This window comes from Empidonax traillii, unplaced genomic scaffold (genome assembly GCF_003031625.1).
Source record: "Empidonax traillii isolate 1590-97213 ecotype Southwest subspecies unplaced genomic scaffold, ASM303162v1 scaffold323:size719838, whole genome shotgun sequence".
Taxonomy (NCBI): Eukaryota; Metazoa; Chordata; class Aves; order Passeriformes; family Tyrannidae; genus Empidonax; species Empidonax traillii.
The window spans coordinates 510,134-528,976 of record NW_020955516.1 but is presented as its reverse complement, the minus strand read 5'-3'; the positions used below and the strand labels follow the sequence as shown (position 1 = coordinate 528,976).

Here is an 18,843-nt window from a genome sequence, read left to right as displayed (position 1 = left end):
GTAAGTTACATAAATTACTGTACAGTGTTTAGACACATAGAATCATAATCATGATGTATTCTGCCAAAGAAGGGGGACCAGCTAATGTGGAGGGGGGAAAAACATCCAGTAACTGAAAGCTCCAGGAAGGACATGGAGCAAATTTGTCTAACTATCAGAGAGGCCAGTCTGATGCATTAACTACCCATGTAAGCAATCTTTTACAGGTGGCTGAGAGATGAATACAGCACAGACGAATTCCACCAGGTATTTGCTTTACCCTTTGCCCATCCCTGTGTTCCCAGGGACTTCCCTGAAGGTCCAGAACCTTCACTCTCTCCGTGGGGCTTGCTGTGCTCATGTCAGGATACAAAGCTCTAATTAAAAAAACCAAACACTAAGACAAGAAGTATCTCCCAGTGGAAATTCATTGAACAAAACTTGACAAAGTAACAGCGTGAAGAACCGTAATTTTTAGCTTTTAGCGTGTCTCTTTGGCTTTCTGTCTGCTGATTTCTTCTCTTCTGTGCCCGACTCCTGCACAGGCAGCCACTTGAGGGGGTTGCGGCGGTACATGGGCCACGGGGGGAGCGTCAGCTGGGAGACAAGGGATGGGGTCACAACACGTACAGAGCAGCTCTTTGGAATCTCAATTTACAGCTTGTTAGGAAACTCTTAATCCTTAACTGTTCTAGCAAAGAAAACTCACACAATTTCATGCTATAAAGGCACATATATTTACAGTTTATACTGAAGTATGTGGCTAAAGGACCTCAGGTCATTGCAAGGATGAGGACAGCACCCACCCTGAAGAGAAAGGGACTCCTGAGGTGACACCAGCATTCCAGCACATCCCAACACTGCTGTGAGACCCTCCCCGTGCCTGGTATCATGGATCAGGAACTCTGGCCAGAGCAACTCAGGGATGCTCAAGTAAGTAAGGAGTAGATGGATGATGATGCCAGAGAAGTATGGTGGCTTTTCAAAACAGTAGAGTGTGTGTGTGTAAGTTGTCATTGGTCAAATCCTGTTGTATCTGAACTCTTGAAAGGCATAGGAACCAGGTGTAAAACTGGATTTGGTGTGCTCTAATTGGAATGGGACACCCCGTGTGTACGAATAAGGAATTACTCCTCTAATTCCATACTCTGCCTTCTTGCCTCTCTCCTGGGGCAGCACGGGCCAGCTGCAAAATTATTGTGACAAGCTCCTACTGCACAGGAAGCCTCACTGTCCCTTCTATTACCAATGCTGTCAGCTGGACTTAACAGTAACATTAAACTGAAGTGAAAAATAAACTCCAACCCCGTATTTAATTGCACTGTTCTCTGAAATCCTGCTGGCATTTCAGAAAAGGCACTTCACTGGCCTGCACTGCAGATCAAAGGAAGTAGAAATGCATTTTAACAATCTGAATTACATAGCAAACATTAGTCTGTGCTGACAGCCCCTTAATTTAACAGTTATTCCAGGTTAAATAGTACATGTATTTTCTGGTTTGGGGAAAAAAAATTCTTACCAAACATGATAAAGCAAATCCAGCCATAACTATGTAGACAGTCCATCCAAACTGTTCAGTGATGTATCCATAGATGAAACCAATTACCTGGGAAAAAAGTATATTTAAAAAGAAAAAAATCAAACTCTAAATGAAGAAAAACATTTCCCATACCATGATTAAATTGTGGGGGGAAGTAGGAGAATACAGGTTTTTCAAAAGCAGAGTTCCTCCATCTTTCTAACCTTCTTTTCAAAATTGCAGGCCAATAATAGAAGTAAAACATGGGGAGAAGTAAAGTTTCAATGCATGACAGCCCCTCTGATTTTGTCTAAAGCTTTTAGTGACCCCAAAAAATCAGAAAAAAACTTGTTTGTAAAAATCAGAAAACAAAATAGTCCTTTGATGTTCCCCCCCACAGTTCTAGTATACTTACTGCAGAGAAAAGAATGATTCCTTGAAAAATCTGTTCTGCTAATTTTTGGCCCTTGTAGTCCTGTGGAAAGAGACACTTTTTGGTCAGTTATTCAAAACACAAACCTGCCCCTTAAACTCCTTCAGGTTAGAGCCCACACAGCCTGACCACGGCTTCTCAGCTCTTTTGTTCAGTTTTCAAACCAGACTGGAATTACTTTTCTTGCAGTGTCTGGGAACACCTCCCCTGCAGGCTCGACCACCCCACCTGGAAACAGAAGCAAGTGCTGCCTGTTCAAGGTAAGTAATGCCAGTTCAAAATATCATTGTAGTCAGCTTAGCATCACTAAGAAAAAGCTGTAACACCCCGGCAGAGTGTGTGCCTGTGGGGATATGGGGTGTGTGGCACTTAGGGGGGATCTCATTAATGAGATTAATGCCTCCAAGGTGGGTGCCAAGAGGATGGTGTCAGACTCCTCTCCGTGGTGCCCAGAGACAGGATGAGGAGTAACAGACACAAACTAAAACACAAGTTTCACCTCAACACGAGGAAGAACTTCTTTCCAGGGAGGGTGACAGAGCCCTGGAACAGGCTGCCTAGAGAGGGTGTGGAGTGTCCCTCTCTGGAGACATTCCAAACCCACCTGGATGCGCTCCTGTGTCACCTGCTCCAGGTGCCCCTGCCTGGGCCGAGGGTTTGGACTGGATGAGCTCCAGAGGTTCCTTCCAACCCCAACTATTCTTTGTTTGCATGACTTTAGAAAACCTGGCTCTCAGCGAGCACACGCTGCCTTCTGCCTATAGCCCAGGCGGGAAAGCACGGAGAGATGTCCCCTGCACAGCTCTGCATTACAGCGCGTTAAAACTCCGCTTCCCGGCTCATAAACCGGATTACACCTCGAACACAGGTACCAACCCCGCGGGAAAGGGGGGAGGGGGATGCAGGGGACACCCCACCCTGTGGGGTGGATGCAGGGGACACCCACGCCCGCAGGGGACAGCCCCCCCCCCCCCCCCGCTGCAGTCCCCCCGTGCCGCGGCCCGGCGGGCCCGACCCACCATCTGCGTGGGGATGGAGCGGAACACGCTGAGCATGGCGGCGGCGCCTCTGCGGCCTCCTCCCGCTGCTGCTGGCCAGGGCGCTGCTGCCTGCGATGCTCGGCTCGGCGGAAGGCGGCTGCTGAGCTGGCCGGAAACTCACCCGGCCGCTCCGCCCCGCCGCTCCCGGTGCCGCCTCCCGCCTCGCTCATCGCCGCTGCCGGCGCCGCCGCGGGGCTGCTCCGCGCCCGCTCCCCATCCCGGTGCCGTCCCCGCTCCCGCTCGTCTCCTCGGCTCTGGCGGCTCGGCTCCGCGGGCCCGAGGCGGAGGCGCTTCCCCGGCAGGTGCGGCAGCGCGGGGGGGCCGAGGCGGGCGCAGCCGCCGCTCTGGGGGTGCCGCGGTGGCGGCGCGGGCGGGCGGCCCGTGAGGGGACGGGAACGGCGGGGGCGGGCAGCGTGGGCCCCGCGTGGGGTGTGTGTGTGTTACTGAGGGCTGTGCGGGCACGGATCGTGTCGCTGTGTCGGTGCCTCCAGCCCCGGCTGTGCCGCGTGTCAGAGTCACGGAATCAGCCGGGGTTTCCTCTGGGATCATCGAGTCCAACCTTTGGCCTGACACCGCCTCGTCTACTAAATCATGGCACTGAGTGCCATGTCCAGACTCTTCTTAAACACCTCCAGGGACGGTGACTCCACGTCCTCCCTGGGCAGCCCATTTCAATGCCCAGTCACTCTCTGCAAAGAACTTTTTCCTGATGTCCAACCTAAACCTCCCCTGGCGCAGCTTAAGACCGAGCCCCCTTGTCTTACCGCTGGTTGCCTGGGAGGAACGCCCGACTCCCACCTGGCTACAGCCTTTCAGGGGGTTGCAGAGAGTGATGAGGTCTCCCCTGAGCCCCCTCCTCTGCAGGCTGATCACCCCGGCTCCCTCAGCCGCTGCTCCAAGGCACAGACTGTCTGTGCGCTGGGAATCGCCAAGTGCTTGGTTCCCCGGCGAGCCGTGGCGTTGTGCTGTGTGAGCAGAGCCCCGTGTCCTGCCCGTGCCCGCCGTGCGCTGCTGCTGGACAACAGGGCTCTCGGCTGGGCTTTGTTGTGCTCTGAAAATGCATCTGCCCTGGGGGAGAAATGCAGCAGCGGACAGAAGGTGGTTGGGTCTGAACGGTCACAGCGCAACCTGCGGTGCTTTAATAGGGAGATTTTGCAAGTCTGTCACCGTTTCTGGAATTTTGCATGTTGTTACAGTGCTTTCTATGTGTTATTCGAGAGCTCTTTCACACTCGAGGATACACAGCTCTTGTTCTGATTTCATAGTCACCTTTACTCTTAAATAACAATCAAGTGTGTTTGATTTTCTTACCAAAATTGCATCAGTTTTGTGTTTTTACCCTCTTTGTGTGACAACACTTTAGCTGATATTCTGTTATATCCTATCTAGAGACTTCCATGGTTTGGAAAGTGCTATTTGACCAATATCCTGCCAAAATCTTGCAGTTGGTTAAGCGTGAAAGGAAATGTATAATAATTTATCTTATTGTTTAGATGCTTCCAGGTCAGATAGTTAAATAAATTGTTTCAACAATAGACAAATCCCACATAGTTTTCCATATATTTTCAGGTAATTTTGCCTGGTGGAAGGAGTTTGGTATTTTTTTTCCTGTCATCAAAGAAAGTGACTTTTTTTTTTTTTCTGTCGTGTGTCTCCTTTTTATCTCCAAGTTCTTCTTTAGGTAAGTCATTGTAAGTGGGGAGAGTCTCCAGCATAAGAAGGATGTGGACCTTTTGGAGCAGGTCCAGAGTAAGGCCACAAAGATGCTCTGAGGGCTGGAGCACCTCTGCTCTCAGGACAGGCTCTCAGGACAGTGCCTAAAGGGGCTCCAGGAGAGCTGGAGAGGGGCTTGGGACAGGGGTGTGGAGTGACAGAACAAAGGAGAATGGCTTTAAAAGCAGAAGGCAGGGTTAGATGGGACATTGGGAAGGAATTCTTTACTGTGAGGATGCTGAGGCCCTGGCACAGGTTGCCCAGAGAAGCTGTGGCTGCCCCTGTATCCCTGGCAGTGTCCAGGTCAGGTTAGGCAGGGCTTGGAGCAACCTGGAATAGTGGAAGGTGTCCCTGCCCATGGCAGGGGATTGGAATGAGATGAGCTTTAATGTTCCTTTCAACCCAAACCATTCTAGGGCTGTAGCTCTGTATGTACTGAGGTACCACACTCAGTTATTAAAATGTGGCATAGCTTTATCTTTTTTTTTTTAGAGCAGGACACATTCACTGCATTCAGAAACTCTTTTGACACTCCTGGTGATGGCAATGTCTTGTGTAGGCATACACTGGAAGTAGGAAATGACTACTGTGTTTTTATTCTTGCAGGTTTTCAGGAACCTTATGCTCATAAATAAAATAATAGAAAAATGACATTAAGGAAAGGTATGTGTATATTTGTATGTGTCTAAATTTTTTTTAAAGTATCTTTTGCATCTGAGTTTCTTTTTCACTGCTTATCCTAATGAACTTTTTTCTTCCAAATTTTCAGTGAACATTTCCATCCTTATCGTGGCTGTTGTAATATTTTTGCTAGTTCTTCATCATAACTTCCTGAGCCTCAGTGACTTCCTGAAACGGGAGTTATCAGGTATGTTGGGTTTTATTTTAATTTTGAAAAAAATACTGTTCTTTCTAAGATTAGGGGGAAAGCACTAATGCCAGAGAGTGGTTTATGTAAACAAGAGGGGGAAGTCAGTGAGGTTCTAGACATGGAAAAGGGACCCACTGTAGCACAGCCTTAATTTAGTTCCTTGTGCTGAGTGTGAATATGTGTGGCTAAACGTGTGTATTCTATTGCTGGGATGCTCTTCTATTCATTAACATCTCAGATTCTCAAAAGCAGGAGCTCTGTTTTTAGTGTTTGATGCTGGCAGGTTGTGATCCTGCGGAGACATCCAAGTGCTTGCAGAGCAGAAATAACTGAAGATGTTGGGAATTCTAGTGCGGTAACAATAATGTGTAATAATAAAACCAAGTATGTGATGCCATTTGTACTCCACAGATTCGAGTCCCTTAGGACTTCAGCCTATAGACTTCATTCCTGCAGCTCCCCAGAGGCTGACAGATGAGAGGAATGATAAGGAGATTTCTGTGGTCATTGCAGCCTCAGATGAGAGGCTTGGGGGTGCAATTGCAACCATGAACAGCATTTACCATCACACCAGATCCAACGTGGTTTTCCACATTGTTACTTTGAACGATACAGCGGATCACTTGAGGTAATGACCTTTTCATTGGATTCCCACAACTCTGTAAACGTCAGTATCTCTGAGAACAGAGATACCTTTCCCTGGAGCTGCTCTCCTCTGAGTTGCAGTCCCACCTCTCCCATGCCCCAGGTGAGCAGTGGGCATGGCCCTGAAGCCACACGGACACCGCTGGCCTCAGCCACCGGTGACATCCCACACACGTGTTTGTGGGTAGGGAAGTGAGTGGGCACAGCAAGATCTGGGTCACTGCAGTCAGATCTCTTGCTTTTCATTTGATTTTTGTCTCATTAACAAGATCTGTGCCTTTCCCCTGTTTGCAGGCTGTGGCTGAGTGGCACTGCTCTGAAAAACATGAGATACCGAATTCTGGATTTTGACCCTCGTGTCTTAGAAGGGAAAGTACAAGTGGATCCCCAAAAGGCAGACACCTTCAAACCAGTGAGGATGCTGTTAATTACTTTTTCCAATTATTAGTTAATAGCAATATATTTTGATGTTGGCTTCTAACACAACTAGAGAGCAAAACCACATCTATTAGGATAGAAGGAGTCTTTTATAATAAAAGACCCGAATCTCAGTAAAAACAAATTTCCATCTAGTAAGAGATGCATTTGAATGTCTACACATGCATGCTTAGTATTGTTGTTTGCTGCTACAGTGAGACACAGCATGTCAAGTGTGCCAACACCTTGAAGATACTACAGATATATGTGGAGAAATAAAAAATTCTAATACAGACAAATTTTAAAGTTAGTTTATCGATACATGAATTCATAGGAAACCAGGAATTGATGGAACCTGTTTATTTTAAATGCCTTGTAGGATATTGCTGCCTATTTTATTTCCTTTATGGGAGCTGTCTTGGACATTAGTGCCAGAAGAATCAGTTAATGTCACATTTATTTGGACAATTTTTCATTTAATTCTTCACTTCTCCTGCTTTCTTGTTCTCACAGTTAACCTTTGCAAGATTCTACTTGCCCAGCTTGGTACCCCATGCCGAGAAGGTGATCTATGTGGATGATGATGTGATAGTGCAAGGTATGGCACCTTTGTCAGCTGCCACTGGCCTCGTGCTGAGGGCAGCATCCCACCTCTCACAGAGCCCAAATGGCTTCGAGGAAAGATGTCAAAACTTTGTAAATAGGAATGAGCTGGGTTAAACTGAATGGTTTCATCTGCTGTAGCAATGCCCTGAACAAAGAGTAACTCGGCACTTCATCAGGATTGCTTTTGATTTTTTTTTTTTTGTGCTTCCTTCCATTTTTCAGATGATATTCTTGAGCTTTACAACACTCCATTGAAACCTGGGCATGCAGCTGCGTTTTCAGATGATTGTGACTCAACCACTAGCAAAGTTGCTGTCCGTGGAGCAGGGAATCAGGTTAGTTTTGTTCTTACCCAGTGGGAACAATACCACAGATTCCAGGCGTTTTGGAGTGTTCTAAATGAACCTAAAGGTGTGACTGTCCCTACTCAAACCGATTTATACTGATGTTTTTGTTACAAATAGTACCTGCAGTTTCTTTTTAGGCACAGTAAAAGCACTTCAGATTTTTGCTGTGCTTACAACGAGGGCAATTTTTAGCATGGAACAGCAAGAGGTGTTAGAACATCAGAAGGAGAATTTTTCATTTGTGAATGGATAAAAAGTGCTTTTTCTGAGACTGTTATCATATTAATAATATGGTAGTCTTAAGACAATGCAGCATTCCTTAAAATATGTAGTGCATATAATCATACTTCTAAAATAGCTTAAAAAAGCTCTTAACCTTTCTTTTTCTTATTTTAAAGGAAGGGATAATTGCTTCAACAACTTCACTTTATGCCTGTGTTGTTGTGAGTTGTGCAGAATTTTTTTTAAAATAGGAATTTCACCATATTTTTTGAGCTAATTTCTGCTCTGTCTTTTCCCCCCAGTATAATTACATTGGCTTTCTAGACTACAAAAAAGAAACCATCCGAAAGCTGGCCATGAAAGCCAACACCTGCTCCTTCAACCCAGGAGTGTTCGTTGCCAATCTGACGGAATGGAGATTACAGAACATCACTAAACAGCTGGAGAAGTGGATGGCACTTAATGTGGTGTAGGTACCCCCAAGCTGGGGTGGCAGCAGGTCAGGGCTGGGGCTGTGCTGGTGGCATCTGTTGGATGAAGGGCTGTGTGTGTCTCTGGGGGTTCCTGTCACGCTGCTGCAAGTGAAAAATCAACCCTTTCCCAGCTTCTTTTCATCTTCTCTTCCAGAGAGGAACTTTACAGTAAGACTCTGGCTGGCAGCATCACGACACCTCCACTGCTGATTGTGTTCTACAAACAACATTCCAGTATTGATCCCATGTGGAACGTCCGACATCTCGGTACGTGTGAAACATCAGTGATGCTGCTCCCCCAGTGTGGTTTTCCAGGCCTGTAGTTGGACACCTGGTTGATGAGGCAGCAAATGCATCTCTTATTCCCCTATTCCGTCTCTTGTCTTTAAGAAAAGCAGCTTTGCCATATCTTCTTGGGGCTTGTGGGTCTGAGCCTTCATGGTCTTTTTTAAACTACTGAAAGGTAGTTCTTGAATTTACTCACAAAATACTTGTAATTTTCCACATATATATATTGTATCTGAAGTGATCTGAGGTATTTTTTCCAAGACTGTTGAGAAGACTGGTACTCATGAAACCCCAGTGCTGGGAAAGCTTTAGGTTTTGTTTCTGATGAGCAGTAACGAGGCTGCTGAACACATCTGGGTGTTAAGGGGGTTGTCAGGAACTTGGAAGTTAAGGCAGCATATTAAAATAGACACTAAGAGAGATTAAAGTGGCATTCAGTTGCATCTGATTTGTTTTCACTTTGCCCTTATATCTGCCTCCCATGTCCCCTCCTTCCTCCCTAAATGACAAGATTTCCTTTGTTAAATCCTTTGTTTTGAAGTTAACATTTTGCATGTTGGTGTTCCCGCTGCCTTCATTTCAGGCACTAACGCTGCTTTTTCAATAACAGGGTCTAGTGCTGGGAAAAGGTACTCTCCTCAGTTTGTGAAAGCTGCCAAGCTGCTCCACTGGAATGGGCACTTCAAACCTTGGGGAAGAACAGCTTCCTATGCTGAGGTCTGGGAGAAGTGGTATGTCCCTGACCCCACGGGCAAGTTCAACCTGATCCGCAGACACTCGGAAGCCTATGAAGCCAAGTAGAGTCAATGTCAATAACTGATGGTGCTTTCTCAGGAAACTTCTGGAGCCAAGCAGAACACTTTTTTTTTTTTTTTTTGCTTTAGCCAACTTGTATTACAGAGCCATCCTTGCCTTCTGGAGCACAAGGTGATGCACTCATTCAGGTGCAGTTCTGAAATACACAGGTCCAAAGCAGGCTCATGTCACTCGTGTGACAGAAGATGCTGCTCCAGCAGCACTACAGAAAGCAGGGGAGGATCTCCATAAACAGGCACTTTTGTTTAGATCATTTCAGTCGTGTCCTTCTGCTCTTTACTACAAGTCTTTTAGCAGAGGATCATTTTGTCAGTTACAGAAACGTTTCTAAGAACAAGATAGAAATTCATTTGGTGCTTGCACCACGCAAATCTTGCACATCAATGTACTGTAATTGAGAGTTGCTTGGGTTCTGGGTTTGTTTTTTGTTGTTTGTTTTGGTTTGTTATTCTGTGAAATAGTTCCCTCAACAACCCTTTCATGCATGAAATCTCCCAACCATTTCTGTGTAAGTCTTTCTTGCAGAACTCTACAAAATTGAATCTTTTATGAAAAAGATGAATTCTTCGAGTATTATTTCACTATGCAAAGTGGTTTTAACTGCCAGTGAACACTAAAACATTTTTTGTAAAGTGGTGGATGAAACCTTGTTCAAAAATAAAGCTGACTGTAACGTGTTGACTCAAGCCTCAGGTAAATGGCTGCCCATCGCCCGTGCTACAGTAAGTTGTTTTGGGTTGGTTTTTTTAGAGCTGTACTGTGAAGTTCTAGTAGTTATTATTAGCTGGTTTATCCCAGCAGCTGTTGTGCCAACTGTTCCTTTTAATAGAAGTTAGAACTGAAGCCACACTGCTTGTGAACAGTTCTCTGTGCAAGATGTTTAGACAAAAGGCTTTGTGTTCATGCAGCAACAGCTGAGTGCTGCATGGTCTGAGATACAGGGCAGCAGAGGACAAGGGCTCCTTCAGGACTATGAGTATGGTTTTAATTCTGCTTTGTCATTTAAAAGGATTTCAAACTGCTTGTCTCGTTGCAGTCGCTGCCTATAGTTCTGTCGTGGATGTTGATCTGGTTTGTTGCCTTTTGTTTCTTTTGCTGGGTTTTGATGAACAATTCTTGTCCTTGAAGTAGTAATAAGTTCACTTATCAAAATCTGAAATATTGTACTGGATCAGCTGACACCATCTTAATTCAGATGAGCAGGCTGTGTTTTAGCAGGCTTAAAGAAACTCCATCTGTTTGTGTCAGCACTTCACACCTTTTTGAGGATCATGCCTCATCATACCTTTAGGGAGAGAACACACCTATCTATTGAAGAACACAGAAATCAGACTTAATGGGAAGAAAACAGATTCACAGCATGAAGATGCTCAATATAAGGCATTTATTCTTGGAGCAGCTGTGGGGCCTCTTGGCAGTTCTCTTGCTGTCCCAGCTCTGCTACAGGCTGAGCACAGTAACACTTCCTGACTGCACAGGGCAGTGTTTTGCTTTGTATTTCAAAGTTGTTGGCCAGGTATGACAGGTGTCACCAGGGAATAACTCTTTTGGTCAAGAGCACTGTAAGAACAAGCACCTTGTTCCCCAGTGAAGGAGGGTTACTAATGTATCTGTTACTTTTCCCCATGAAGGTCCACAACAGATTGAAGTACCTTATGTTTTGCTCAAATAAGGAGCATTTTTAGCCACTTTTTACATATTAAAGTTCTACAAGTTTTGCAAAAATATACTAAAGAGTTGCTGTCTGAACTCATGCTCCAGGGACACAGTCCTTGTAATCCTCTAGGAAAAGCCATTAAATTTGATGCAGGAACAAAAGCTCATCTTGAAATTGAATTGCTTGAACATGACTAGAATTGAAGATTTATCGTAGTTTTGCAGTGAAAAGGACAAACCATTTATCCTTTTGAAACATCTTTTTATAAGAGAAAATGAACACACTAACTCAGCATATTAGGAATTTTTTAAAATAGGTTTTAATACAGGAAATAAACTCTATGATTTAAAGCTGAATAACAGTCAGTTTCCCGGACCTGTATAAAATCTGGAACCACCGAGGGATATGCACTATTATATACATTATTTGATACAGCAACAACTGTAAGTCTTTGCAGCAGCTCTGGTGTGCAGCTTTCCTCCAGCTTCTGCTGCAACTCCAGTCTCCAGGGCTGTTCTGTAGGCCAGCAGTAAGAGTGTCCAAACAGTGCCTGCCCACCTGATTGTTACACATAGTCTGTATTAAAATCGTAGGCATCATCTTCCTCTGCTGGCTTATCCAAGCTGAAGGACAGGGAAGTGGAATGTTCACCTTCTGAGAAGAGAAAATCAGGTGTTAGTGAAACCAGTGCAAGTGCTGAGTACAAGAGACCACCCTTGAAGCCAGAGTCCTTCATACAGACCTGCCATCTGCTCTTCTGAATTGGGAGGGTTTGCTTCTTGTTTTCCAGGCTTTGCTTTCCTGGTGACCTGAACTTTGCTTTCCTACAAGTCAGAGAGATCAGAGGTGTGTTATTCAAACGTGACTAATGAGATCTCCTGTGCAGATGAAACCTAACAGACCCTGAGGATAAAGTGGATGTCCCCTTGGACGGTTGGTTAAACACTGCTGAGGCAAGTGACTCAGAACAATGCTGTTTCCTTAACTGAGGGAAACAGCCCAGCCCTTATCTGGAGGAGAAGGGCTTTTGATCACATCCAGTGTCTCCACAGTGCCTCATTTCACAGCAGGACACTGACTGGTGTCAGGATCTAAACAGGTAGAAACCTTAATTTACCTCTTCAACATCATCTTCTTCTTCCATATCATCTTCATCATCATCGCTTTCTGTAAATTCCTCCTCCTCTTCTTCCTCTTCCTCATCTTCTTCCTCTTCCTCCTCCTTGGTTCTTTCCACGTTTTTCCAGTTTGATCCTTCCTCTATCACTTTATTTTCCTCTATTGTCCCATTTGCCATACCAGCTGACTGGAAAATAATGCTGCTTGCTGGGCTGGGGTATTTTAAAGCTGGCAAAGACATGGTAAATGTCTGTAAGTCCCAGTCAGACAGCACCAGGTGTAATGCCCACCCTGAGAGGACACATTTTAGTCTTGTCCCCTCCCTGCCATAGCACTCCCACAAGGGCAGCCAGAACAAGGACAATTCTGAGACTGCTAACAGTTTAAAATCTTGGATTTGAGTACAGGTAAGTTTGCCTAAGTAGGTTTAGATTAGATACTAGGAAAAAAATCTTCCATGTGAGAGTGGTGATGCACTGGCACAGGTTGCCCAGAGAAGCTGGAAGTGTTCAAGGCCAGGCTGGATGGGGCTCTGAGCAACATGGGATAGTGGAAGGTGTCCCTGCCCATGGCAGGGGGGTTGAAGTGAGATGGATCTTTCACGTCCCTTCCAACCCAAACCATTCTGTGATTAATGGTAGTGGATCACAGTAACAGTCCTACCTTGAACAGTGTTCCTGTTTTCTTCTTCTAGGTTCTTTAAATTAAAGCCCTCCTGCATTTCAGCTATTTTTTGTTGTGTAAGATAGGGTGGTGGTGTCTGAGATCCTGGAGGTTCTGAGTGGTAGCTTATTCTGCCTCTGGGAAATAAAAATCAGCATTAAAAATAACCTAAAGATAGCATAGTTAAATCACTGTATTTAAAAATAAACCCAAGAGCACAAAGCTCTCAAACTTCTCAACCTAAATACTCATGTACTAATAGCTGTTTAATAGCAGTTTAATAGCTATTTAATTTTGACTCTGAAGTTGTCAACAGTATTAAGTGGATTGCCCACTCCTGAAAGGGAAAAGAACTGGCACACATTGTGTCACCACAAATCACCTGCCTGTATAATCATGAGCTGTAAAAGCAGCTGAACAACACGAGCAAGAGAAATAATCCCAGTCAATTACTGATTCTGAGTTACATTTATTCCCACCCTCAGAATACAGGAACCGGCATAAATTTCCACAGAAAATCTGCCACATCCTTTCCTGTGTAGAAGAGAACTACATGGACTCTGCATTGGAGAAGAAGGCGAATTTCCCTGAGAGAGTCACACTGTAAGTCAGCAAACTGGCTCTGGAGTTCATGTGCTTTGACTTCTGTCATGTATCCCTCTCTACTTCAGAAAATTATCCATGGATGGCATTCCCTAACTTTGTTGGCCAATCCAGCTCTTTACTGAAGTAAAATGTGAGAAATCAAGGGAAAAAAATGGAAAAAAGGAAAGCCTCTCCTTTCTAAGTGCTCTGCATGACTGGGGGTTTCTGCTGTGCTGGATTAACAACATGAGGAAGGTGAGCAGCACAGAGCCAAGTTCACAGCATACATACCCTGTCCAGTCACAGAGCACCAGCTTAGCTACATTCTCTATGTCAGGAACACCTCCCTTTTTCAGCATGCCCCTCTTCTGAGCAAGTAAAGATAGAAACTCCTCAGGGTTCCTGAAATCTGGCATACTGTAGTGCATCATTACCTAGGGGAAAAGAAAATGGCATATTAAGAGAGACCCACCTTCCTCTTAGTATTAGGAATAAAAGAGCAAGTCAAATTGCATTACAATGATGAGTGTGTGAAGAGCTGTTTTTCTCTTGCAGGTGAGAGTAAACATTACAAAGCAAAATGCCTTCTTCACCAACAAACTCCTGGGCATTCACCCAGACTGGTGGGTGTGCAGAGACAGAGCACTGGTCTGTGAGAACAGTCACTGCATGGGAATTAGGCTTAGGTTAGTCTGAGTGAAATCAGAGTTGGATCTGAGGTCTTCACTGTAACAATAGGATACAGAAAGAATGTCATCATTTTTCACTCTGGGATACCGTGATGAGATCTTGAAAGCAGTGTTGTTTAAAAATCAGGAGAGTTACTGGGCTAACGCTCTGGCTGTCAGGGTCATGGCATGCTGTTCTGCCTTCTGCTAGTAAGGATGAAGGATCACACTTGGCACTGCTACTCTGTATGATTAGGGGAAAGCAGTGCAAAAACTATCAGAATTGCCTGAAGTGAAAGGAACTTTTATTACTGGGCCTAAGAAACCTAGAGAGGAGTGAAATACAGGGAGAGATGTGGAAAAAGATGGAGCTCACCTGCTGCTTACTGCAGTTATTTATAATGGCATTTACTGCTTCAAGCACATCTGCTGAGCCTGGTTCTTCAGTGTCTATGATACTTCTCAAGGCCAGAGCCAGGGCACTGTTGGAAGGATCTGCAATTATACTTGGACTGTCCAACATCTTTGTCTGCTTATCAATGTGCACAATTTGCATGGACCTAATCAGAGAGAAATGCACTGTGAGTAGACAGTCAGTGAAGGAGTAATGGTGGGGGGGGATGTAAGACACAAAGCTCAGTGTTGGATTGAATGGACTTCATACAGTCTCAGTTTCAGTGCTTTGTCATCATGTGCTTTGTGTGGGTCAGAAATCTAAACCTACAAAAAGTTTCTACACTTTATCCTCTGGTGAGAGCTTCCATCACACAGATCAACATCTTTCATCTTGCAAACTGAAGTGTGCATTTAAAACTGCACACAAGTGTGTGTTTTGCACCCACTGGATGGAAACTACACAAACAGAACTCAAGGTAAGTGGAACACAAGAAACAGGGAAAGGAACAGCTTTTATCAGTTTAACTTACTTGGTAACACCTCTTGCTATGCTGACATTGCAAACACGCACTCCTTTGAGACTGTTGATTATGCTGCTCTTTCCCACATTAGGGAAACCTGAAGAAAATCACATAAATCCTTGTAAGTTAAACAACACTGATCAAAACTGCTTCTTCCAAGTGTCTGTGCTAAGGAGCATCATCAGTGTGAGATCAGAGTTGGATCTGAAGTCTTCACTACAGAAGTCAGACAAAGTGTGTATCCTCATTTCTCACATTGATACAAGGACTGGAAAGCCCCTTCCTGGGTTAGCAGTTTTACCCACTTTGTATCACAGGATCCCAAAGCTTTATGGGGAAGAAGGAAACTCCTCCTGACTGTCCAGAAACACTCACCTACTACCCCAACCTGAATGGCTTTGTTTTCAGTCTTGCCGTGCTCTTGAAGAAGTTTCAAAAGGCATTTGGTTCCAAAACACTGAGAGGGTTTTGAGAAATCAACATGTCTACGTCTTTTTGTGAACTGTTCCTGCTACAAGAGTCAAAGGCAAAAAAAAACCCCATGAGCAGGAGCTAGTTAGGAAGGTAAAATATATATATTCTGTTTACTGATCTATATTTATCAATCTACTGTAATTTCAATGGCAAGAATCCCCCTCCCCACTGTACTGCAAAGCTCAGCTGAAGTGTGGAGGCATATCCATCAGTCCCAGCAGTGTAATCAAACAAGGGGAGAAGGAATTTTATAGAATAAAGAGTTCCTGTTCCTCAGCATTTATGATTGCAAACACAACTTACTCAGGAGACAACATGCCTTGTCTCTCTTACCACAGTCTTGTCCTTCATCAATGTTGCTGATTTAAAAGCAACTGTTGGAAACTCCTTCTTCAAATAATTCAACCATTTCTCCAAGTTGTCCTTTGGCACTAAATCTGGAAAAAAGAGTTCTTTCACTCTTGTGAATCTTCAATATCACTGTGTGTAGGAAATCTGATGTGGAATTAGAAATCTGGCCACATTTTATCCATTTAGGATGTCCCTTTACGACAAATAATGTTGGGCTGAAAATGCTACTGAAGTACAAGGTAAGTTCCCCAAAGGCACCCAGTGTCTCCTTTTCCTGCTCTAAGCAGAACCCATCCCAATTACATTTTTGGCTCTTTATTAGGTTTTTAAGGTTGGGGTCTTGCTAAAGGACTGTGTATGATCCAGAGTGATGTTCTGTAAACTATTATCCCACCATCCCTGCAAGGGCTACTCTAACACAAAGTTCCCTTTGCTCTTGGTATTTTATTTTGGGTTTTTTTAGCTGTTGGTAACTCAGTAATTTCCAGCTTTTTTAGTGAGCTCAGAGTTGGAACAAATGTCTTCAATGGAATCTCAGATTCCTTTAAAATCTTCTTCACAGCTCACATACCACAGAACCACACAGTGACGAAGTAACACTTGGAGAAAACCTGTGTTTCTTACCGATTTTGTTCAGAACCAAGAGCAGCTTTTTGTTTCCCGCAGAGGAAATGACAGCTTGCTCCAGCTGAGGACACCGGCAGCCCAGTGGATCTCTCGCATCTAAAACCTCCAGAACCACGTCTGAGGCCTCGAGCACCTGGGTTAGAAACGAGACAAGACTCTCAAATAAGGTATCACACACCAGCTGACAACAAAAGTTACTGTGTTGTAAATGCTCTCTGTTGTAAAATCCCTTCCAGCAGCTGCACAGTAATGCCAAAGAAAGGGAAATAACAAGTGGTCTAACTGCTGACTCTCATCAAATGATACAAAGATAGCTGAAGCATTTCACCTTGTTGAGCTCCCTGCAGAAGGATTTCTTTGAATTTTTATTCAGAGGCTTTTTAGTCTTTCCTTTAGATTTGCCAGAGGATTCCTGAAGGCAAATAAAAACAAAAAGGAATTATTTAAATGAGAATTAGTGTAAACACCTGTATGCATACACAGCATGAAAATGTAACTGCTTGAGAAGGTGCAGTTTCAGAATGACTTTTATAAGCCTCACAGAATCAGAATCATACAGGACACCCACCTTTCCCTCTGCCTTTTCCTTGATTTTGGCTGCATTCTTTTTAGCTTCCAGCTTCCTCTTCTTTTCATGTTCTTTCTGTCTGTTGAGCTTCTGCTTTTGTTTCAGTTCTTCAAGCTGATTGCAAACAAAACCCAAGGCAGATAAAACATCTTTGAAGGTGGCAAGGAAGACTGTTCTTTCTCTCCAGTTCCCTGTGTCTGACCCAAGTTCCTGACACAGCTCAGTTTGAAGTCCTGGCTATCCAGGTGACAGTGGGACACGTTTTTTTGCATCCTACCCTGAAAAAAGTACTGTCACCTTCAACTGCCTCAAAACCAGAGCCAACCAGCCATTTGCTTGACCCCAAAATAACAGCTGTGCAGCAACCACTACAGCTCTGCTGCTCCCATCCACATTACAGCAGCCAGCATATCCGTATTTTCTGTATAATCCCATTATGCCAATCCCTGCATCACATCCCTGTATCTCACCATCAGAGTTACTCTGGAGCACATTAAAAATGACTCTTCCAGCATGTTTATACACGCAGTGAGAAAGAGAAGGTTAAAAAAAAAAAAAAAGAGCCAATTGTTGCATACTGTACAATCCTGGAAATAAAGATATTATTTTTCCAAAGTAAGTGTCTACCGGGACCATCTACAATCTACCACAGCTGCACCTTTGGTGCACACATAAAGCCTCCTTGAAGACAGGAATGGTTTCAGTTCTTGCCCTCTTTGCCACAAGCTCTATTTTACCCTCTGCTTTCTTTGCTCTGCCTCTCGTAGAAGCTCTTCCTTGAACGGTGCAGCGCTGGGAACTCCGGGATCCTTCTTGGGCTTTTTGTGCCCACGTTTCTTGGCCTCCTTCCTGACCTTTCGGTGGTGTTCCCTGATCTGGAGACAAGAACAAGAACATTTGCTCAGTCTAAGCCCCCCCCCCAAACTTAGAGAGTAAAACCCGGCACATTTCTGACCTGCCCGAGGGGGTTTGACTGCATAATGTGTCATCATGAAGATACACTTGAATGCACCAGCCCAAAATAATGTAAAATACAAAGATGTAAAAAACCTACACGGGAAAACAAACTCCTCGCTGGAGCCCAGACTCTTTACCATGCAATATAATAACTGTATACATGTACACGCGAAACATATTTCTATATTAACACCAAAAAATGCTTTCAGTGTTCTGTAGTAACATATAAAAATGCTTTTAGCGTTAAACTAGTTAACACAGAGCTTTAATTTGCAGCAGATCCCCCCGTTCTCTCATCTCGCACCGTCGGGACTCACCTTCTTCTGGATCTTGTAGCGCTTGTGGCAGCTCAGCCTCTTGCTCGCCTTCCTCAGCTCTGCAACGCACCGGGATCAGCGTGTGCCGGGATCACCGGGTACCGACAAAGACATCCCCCCACCCCGGGACACGGCCGAGCTCCCGCCGCCGCCGTTCCCCCGAGCTCTGGTGCCCGATTCCCCTGTCCTGGTGTTCCATTCCCCCCGCCGCCGTTCCCTCGAGCTCTGGTGCCCGATTCCCCTGTCCCGGTGCCCGATTCCCCTGTCCTGGTGTCCCATTCCCCCCGCCCCGGGCCCTTGTCGCTCGCTCGGCCGCAGGCGGCCCGCGGTGCCGCGCCGCCTCCCTCCACCGCCACCCCTGCCCGCAGGGCGCCGTCTGTCGCTGTTCCCGGTGCCCGTGCCCGCTCCCGGTGCCCGTTCCCGGTACCCGCTCCCGCCTCTCACTCGGTCTCCTCATGGCGCCGCCACGTGCTCCCGCCTCCCGGGCGCTGCCGTAAAGCGCGCCGGCGCTGCCCGGCTGGGGGGGGGGGTTGTGTGTCGCGCGGGCCGTGGCGCGCTTTGCGGCAGCGGC

The 18,843-nt window shown here is 45.4% G+C and overlaps 3 protein-coding genes and 4 non-coding genes across 9 annotated transcripts; 1 reads left to right on the top strand and 6 right to left on the bottom strand.

Annotated features, from left to right (window-relative positions):
* Positions 1-388: 388 nt before the first annotated feature.
* Positions 389-3,058, bottom strand: SPCS1 (signal peptidase complex subunit 1). The gene is made up of 4 exons (XM_027891630.1): positions 2,951-3,058; positions 1,914-1,973; positions 1,499-1,585; positions 389-576 (listed from the first exon to the last, which is right to left on the bottom strand). The coding sequence occupies exons 1-4, from the start codon at positions 2,984-2,986 to the stop codon at positions 454-456; spliced, it is 306 nt and encodes a 101-aa protein (XP_027747431.1). The 5' UTR covers positions 2,987-3,058; the 3' UTR covers positions 389-453.
* Positions 2,174-10,050, top strand: GLT8D1 (glycosyltransferase 8 domain containing 1). 2 transcript variants are annotated; one of them, XM_027891629.1, is made up of 10 exons: positions 2,174-2,191; positions 5,291-5,347; positions 5,454-5,552; positions 5,967-6,183; positions 6,495-6,612; positions 7,131-7,215; positions 7,446-7,558; positions 8,095-8,261; positions 8,420-8,532; positions 9,164-10,050. In XM_027891629.1, the coding sequence occupies exons 2-10, from the start codon at positions 5,332-5,334 to the stop codon at positions 9,352-9,354; spliced, it is 1,119 nt and encodes a 372-aa protein (XP_027747430.1). In that variant the 5' UTR covers positions 2,174-2,191; positions 5,291-5,331; the 3' UTR covers positions 9,355-10,050. The 2 variants fall into 2 exon arrangements, with proteins under 2 accessions (XP_027747430.1, XP_027747429.1); XM_027891628.1 differs by lacking the exon at positions 2,174-2,191 and adding an exon at positions 3,227-3,273.
* Positions 10,051-11,320: 1,270 nt separating this feature from the next.
* Positions 11,321-18,792, bottom strand: GNL3 (G protein nucleolar 3). Of its 2 annotated transcripts, none has more exons than XM_027891626.1 (15): positions 18,717-18,792; positions 18,273-18,331; positions 17,736-17,873; positions 16,999-17,112; positions 16,759-16,842; positions 16,428-16,563; positions 15,786-15,889; positions 15,354-15,489; positions 14,988-15,075; positions 14,438-14,621; positions 13,685-13,827; positions 12,809-12,945; positions 12,144-12,373; positions 11,769-11,850; positions 11,321-11,680 (listed from the first exon to the last, which is right to left on the bottom strand). In XM_027891626.1, exons 1-15 carry the CDS (start codon positions 18,727-18,729, stop codon positions 11,592-11,594), a joined length of 1,737 nt encoding a protein of 578 aa, XP_027747427.1. In that variant the 5' UTR covers positions 18,730-18,792; the 3' UTR covers positions 11,321-11,591. The 2 variants fall into 2 exon arrangements, with proteins under 2 accessions (XP_027747427.1, XP_027747428.1); XM_027891627.1 differs by having other exon boundaries at positions 17,011-17,112.
* On the bottom strand, positions 14,083-14,158 carry LOC114061302. Its single transcript, XR_003572085.1, has one exon. It is a non-coding gene; the product is annotated as a small nucleolar RNA SNORD19 (small nucleolar RNA).
* LOC114061303 lies at positions 14,688-14,765 on the bottom strand. Its single transcript, XR_003572086.1, has one exon. It is a non-coding gene; the product is annotated as a small nucleolar RNA SNORD69 (small nucleolar RNA).
* On the bottom strand, positions 15,158-15,231 carry LOC114061301. Its single transcript, XR_003572084.1, has one exon. It is a non-coding gene; the product is annotated as a small nucleolar RNA SNORD19 (small nucleolar RNA).
* Positions 16,293-16,368, bottom strand: LOC114061300. Its single transcript, XR_003572083.1, has one exon. It is a non-coding gene; the product is annotated as a small nucleolar RNA SNORD19 (small nucleolar RNA).
* Positions 18,793-18,843: the final 51 nt, after the last annotated feature.